This window comes from Rutilus rutilus (genome assembly GCF_951802725.1).
Source record: "Rutilus rutilus genome assembly, chromosome: 4".
NCBI lineage: Eukaryota > Metazoa > Chordata > Actinopteri > Cypriniformes > Leuciscidae > Rutilus > Rutilus rutilus.
The window spans coordinates 48,339,990-48,345,713 of record NC_140212.1 but is presented as its reverse complement, the minus strand read 5'-3'; the positions used below and the strand labels follow the sequence as shown (position 1 = coordinate 48,345,713).

Below are 5,724 nucleotides of genomic sequence, written 5' to 3'. Positions count from 1 at the left end.
ACAGCAATTATTTTAAAGTCCAACTAACGTGCTATGGTCATTAATGGGCTTTCCAGAGGTAAAAGTAACTTTACGTGACGTATTGTCCTCCAGCTGTTATTATAGACTTCTTTCCGCAGTTGAAAAACACAGATCGATCGATTTTATTTCATTTCGGTAAGTTGAACTGTATCTTTCAAATTACCTATTGATCCTTCGTGTTTATTTAGCCTACTATTAACTAGTAGTAAAGAGTAAGGCTCAATCCCAATTCACCCCTTGGCCCTACCCCTTGGCCCTACCCCTCCGTTTTGCGCGTTCCCGTGAAGGGGTAGGGTTGTCTCGATTCTCTTTAGGTTGGAGGGGTAGGGGTAAGGGGAAGGGCTACATAGCCCTCGAAACGGAGATTTTTCAGAAGCACACTCCGAACGGAGGGCTACGAGAAAGTTCGAGAAAGTTCCCAGAATGCACAGCGAATCACCGGCGAGATTGCTTCACAACCGGCAAAAGAAAGTCACAAATGTAAGTATTTTCTTCATAAAATGTACGATAACCATGGTTGTAATGCTATGGTCGTTGTAGCTGAAGGTCTCCACCTTCGGCTACAACGTAGCCTAATATGGTGATTTTCTTCAAACAATCATAAAAGAGATCGTTAATTCAGCCGCTAGCATGTTGTCTAGGTAGCCAGCGCTACTAATATTATTAGTTATCTGGTAACGTTAATGAAGCTATGTTTTTAATTTTTAATCGGTGGGTTGTTAAAATAGTTTGATGTGTGATTTAAGTTTAATGTAAATGTAAAGTCCTAGGTTTACATCACTGGCAATAGCAGGAAAAATTGTTCTCACTCGTCAAAGAAGTCAGTCAAAAATCCGTAAACAAGTGCGAGTTTTGATTTCACTTGTTAAACCTTTAAATTGTGTTACCTTAAACGTTTAAACATGAGTTTTATCCATAATTGACAGACCAAACGGTAAGAAAACTGTTTCTCCTTTTTTCTGTGCACGAACTTTTTCAAGCTCAATATTCCGCACCCCAGTGGGCGTAACCATTAAAGAAACAGAACAGAAATTATACATCAGAAAACACAGGAAATATCAGAATTCAAAGAAAGATACAAATATGATACCTTCAGTTAGTGCTTGCAAACACATTAGTATTGTTTGTTTGGAGTGTTGATTTTGCAAGCACTAACTGAAGGTATCATATTTGTATCTTTCTTTGAATTCTGATATTTCCTGTGTTTTCTGATGTATAATTTCTGTAATTTAATATTTCAATAATTTGTATATTAGATTGAGCCTAATATACAAATTATTGAAATATTAAATTGGCTCTTACAGTAACCATTATTGTCACAGTATGGAGAAAAGACAAGCACTGGCAACCGTTATTCTCAACAGTGTCTACTTCCAATCATGCAGGGACTCCACAGGAAACCAGACGGATCATCCGTTTCAGAGCAGAAAATGAGAACCGCTTTATGAAGTCTAAAAGTTCTGCAAAACAACTTTGGGAGTAAGTAATTTGATCAGTATGCTTGACTGTATAAAACATATACATATTATTGTTTTAATTCTGTTAAAATTACTCATTCATATCATCTTCTGTTACAATATTACACAGTCCCACCGTCTGTACATTGACCCGGTGTTGCAGTGTGATTTTAATATTTTATTAATTTCTCTTTTGTCTAGTGATTCCGCGCTATTTCATTTTACCTGTACTACTGTGGTATGTGTGGTAAATGACAATAATATCTTATTTGTTATGATACAGGACATTGATCAAAGAACTTGGCCTGCAGGGACATGTCACTACCCAACAGGTCTCCAAGAAGTGGGAAAATCTGAAAAAAAAAATATAAGGTAAGCAGAGACCAGTGTGGTTCCAGCTTGGTTTATATGGAGGGATTCCAAATGGTCAAGGAAATCCATAAACGTTTAATGTAATCTTTTAAATGTAATGTAGACACTGTTTGTTTATATTCACTTCAGGACCTAAAAAACCCCAGAACAGGATCTGGAACGGATGCTGGCGAGGTAACAGCTGCCACATGGCAGTTTTTTGCGGACATGCACGAGGTGTTGGGTGCCAGGCCTTCAATGGACCCTCCTGTTGTGGTTGCATCTTTTAGTCCTGATGCTGATCCGATAACAATTCTTATGGTAAGGTTAGCTGCAATTGCATTTGTAATTATTTTAACAACACTATGTAGCTTGAAGTGTTATTGCTTATTGATCACTTGATATGAGAATTTTAATGTACAGGGTGGGCCATTTATATGGATACACCGTAATAACATGGGAATGGTTGGTGATATTAAAGTCCTGTTTGTGGCACATTAGTGGCCACCATGGTCACCACCCATCTTGAGGAGTTTGCCCCCTCACATATACTAATGTGCCACAAACAGGACTTTAATATCACCAACCATTCCCATGTTATTACGGTGTATCCATATAAATGGCCCACCCTGTACATCAGGGATAGACAACTCCGGTCCTGGAGGGCCACTGTCCTGCAGAGTTTAGCTTCAGCCCTGATAAAAACTCACCTGCCTGTATCTATTTAGTAATCCTGAAAACACTGATTGCCTTGTTCAGGTGTGTTTAATTAGGGTTGGAGCTAAACTCTGCAGGACAGTGGCCCTCCAGGACCGGAGTTGTCTATCCCTGCTGTACATAGTAATGTGATATTGTTATTAATGATACACCATTACCTTATTTCTTTGGTAGCACTCTATCATAAGGGAATACTGAACTAATGTTATTCATTGCAGGAATTATTATGAAGTGTTTCCTATAATATTATTTTTTGGGGGGGGGTTCTCATAGGAGATTGTTGAGCCCAGCAGTCCAGACACCGCCTCAGAGACGGCCAATACCTCTGTAGCCTCTCCTGTTGCAACCCCAAACCCCTCACCAAAAAGGAAGAGGAGGAAGTCTATTGTGGAATTTTTAATAGAGGAAAGTGCTAAGGAGCAAAAGCGGCATGAAGAGAGTGAGGCAAAAATGAATAGGTTCTTAGGTCTGTTTGAAAAACTCATAGATAAAATATAATTAGAATAATATAAATTAAAATGTAATATAAATCTGTGCTGGCTTTGTAATTGTTTTTCCCTTTCATCACACAAGTTCCTGTTAGTGTCTCCTGTGTTGTATAGTTCTTTTCTGTTAGTTAACAATAGACACATTTAAATGAATTCACTGTTATTTATATACATTTTCAAAGTATACAAAGTATTTATTTTATATACAATTGTTATATATATATATATTTATTTATTTATGTATATATTTATATTTATATTGTAACAAAGTGCAATATTGTCAATAAAAAAGATTGTGTAAATAAATAACATGCAACTATCTGTGCTATTAGTATAAAAATAATTAGTAAAAAACATTGTAAAATCACATATTCACATCCATGAGATGCTATAGCCTAAGCAGCATCAACAACAAACAATACAATGGCAAATAGCCATTTTTCACATAGCTAACAAACTATATACATAGTACAGACATCCTTAAGGGTCTTGTACATGGCCTGAGACCAGGGCAGCCAGTCTGTCCCTTGTAGCATTCCCAGAGCTCTCGTTAACCGCTAGGGGCTCACGGGGTGGTTGGGGTTCAAGGATGTCCAAATCTGCATCTTCATCTGGCTCCAGCAAGTCCTCATTATCTAGACACACATTGTGTAGAAATGCACAGGACGCAATAACCAGAGGTGCAAATGTGGGTTTAACCTCCAAGGCTCTGAAAAGCGTAGACCTCCATCTGGTTTTCATCATCCCAAAAGCTCTTTCGATTATGCTGCGGGCCCTGGCATGATAATAGTTGAAGCGCCCTTGTATTTGCCCATTAACTGGCTCCTTGTAAGGTGTGATTAGGCAGACAGGTGTGTCCAAACAGGGATAGCCACCATCACCCAGAAGGATGTATCCTGTGGGAGGATACTGTCTTGCCCTGTAAAAGCTGCTGTTCTTCATGATGCGTGTATCATGAACTGATCCTGGGTAACCGACAAAGATATCTAGAAACCTGCCATTAGAATCACATATTGCTTGCATATTAAGTGAATAGAATCCTTTGTAATTCAGGTAGTCTAATCTGTACTGTTGAGGAGGTTTAATTCTGACATGGCTGCCATCTATTGCTCCCACAACATTGCTGAATGCAGGGCTTCCTGATAGCTGGACAAATCCTTGACCAACTGCATGAAGCTCTCCTGCCAGTGGGAAAGAAATTGCTCGCTTCAGGTTGGTCATTATATTTTGTGCAACTCTGTGGATGATGCGATGGACTGTAGACTTGGGCACATTGAAAACCCGGGATACAACTGAGTAGGACAGTCCATGAGCCAGCCAGTAAACATAGATCAGGACTTCCAGCTGGTTACCCCAGCCATGGTCCTGTTCCCTCTGTAGGAGCCTCTGCAGACCATGCATGGCTCTTCTGCTGAGGCGAAAGTCCTGCTTCAGCTCAGCCTCTACATTAAACCACAAACGCAGGATGGGCATGTTGTTGTTGAGTCTGCAGTATGGCCTAGGATGACCAGTCTGAAAAAAAGGAATTAAGTTCACGTCATTAGTTTTAAAAGAATGAGCTCTACTAGTTAAAACTGCAGGGAAACTTGCAATTTGGCATCTCAAAATATCAAAACTGATATTGAGAATTGTGAAACCATGATATATTGTAACTGTGAAGTAAAATTTAATTTTTTGGTCATATTTGCTAGATAGCAGAAAAGGTTCCCACAGTTTTACATACAGTATGAATTTTACATTGTAGCCTGGTCAGAAATAAGTATATAAATGACTGCTATTTTGCACAAGTTTATTTATAATGGCCAGCAATAGGCCTAACGTTATATGTAACGTTAGTTTCTTCATTCACTGTGATCTGTACCTGCACTGGATGGCCAATTTCACATGTATTTAGTGTATTTTCAAAATACAAAACACTGTGTTTGTATTTAAATACATTTTTCCCACACAGTATTTTGTATTTTAAATAAATGTATTAATGCCCATCTCTGTTCACGGTATTCCATCTTATCAGACCAGCACACATATCACACAATCTAGCTAGGCATATGTTAATATGTTTGCTACATACCACAGACGCATCCATCAGCATTCGCAGGCGTTGAACATGTCTCCGTTTTCTTGTCCGAGTTGCGGTAGACAAGTGCAGAAAGATGTTTACAGCCCACACGACAGAGACTGTCACAGCGGAGGACGGCATATTGGTATTGTTGTCAGTCGTTGTCATGGAGACATCCTGTAAAAACTCGTCGCTTCCGTAACGTCAGAGCCATCGCCGACGACTGATGACATATCGGGTGCACGAAGGGTTGTTCCATTTCGTAGGGGAATTTTTCAACCCCTTGGCCATAACACTCTGTTTTAAGGGCCAAGGGGTACACTCGAAAACAAGGGGTAGGGCCAAGGGGTGAATTGGGATTGAGCCTAACAGATGATCGGTTCACGTGCCGCTTGAACTCTGTCAGCGATCTGTCAAGCGCCAAAACGGTGTTTATTGTTTGAATTTCGTAATTAAATCGACTGAATCTGAGACTTTGTTTCATAGCAGTAGTAACCTTCTCTGTCTTGTCTGTCGGTGTCAGTGTCCTCTTTGCTTCACGACTTTTCTCTGCGTGAGAAAATGGATGTGTGGCATGAGAGCGTTTAAAAAGTGACGATTGCGTGAGTCTCACGGTGAATTCGTGAGAGTT

General features: G+C 39.6%; 1 protein-coding gene across 1 annotated transcript; it reads right to left on the bottom strand.

Annotated features, from left to right (window-relative positions):
* Positions 1–3,354: 3,354 nt before the first annotated feature.
* On the bottom strand, positions 3,355–5,365 carry LOC311289768 (uncharacterized protein). Its single transcript, XM_084408018.1, has 2 exons — positions 5,106–5,365; positions 3,355–4,546 (listed from the first exon to the last, which is right to left on the bottom strand). The coding sequence occupies exons 1-2, from the start codon at positions 5,259–5,261 to the stop codon at positions 3,515–3,517; spliced, it is 1,188 nt and encodes a 395-aa protein (XP_084264144.1). The 5' UTR covers positions 5,262–5,365; the 3' UTR covers positions 3,355–3,514.
* Positions 5,366–5,724: the final 359 nt, after the last annotated feature.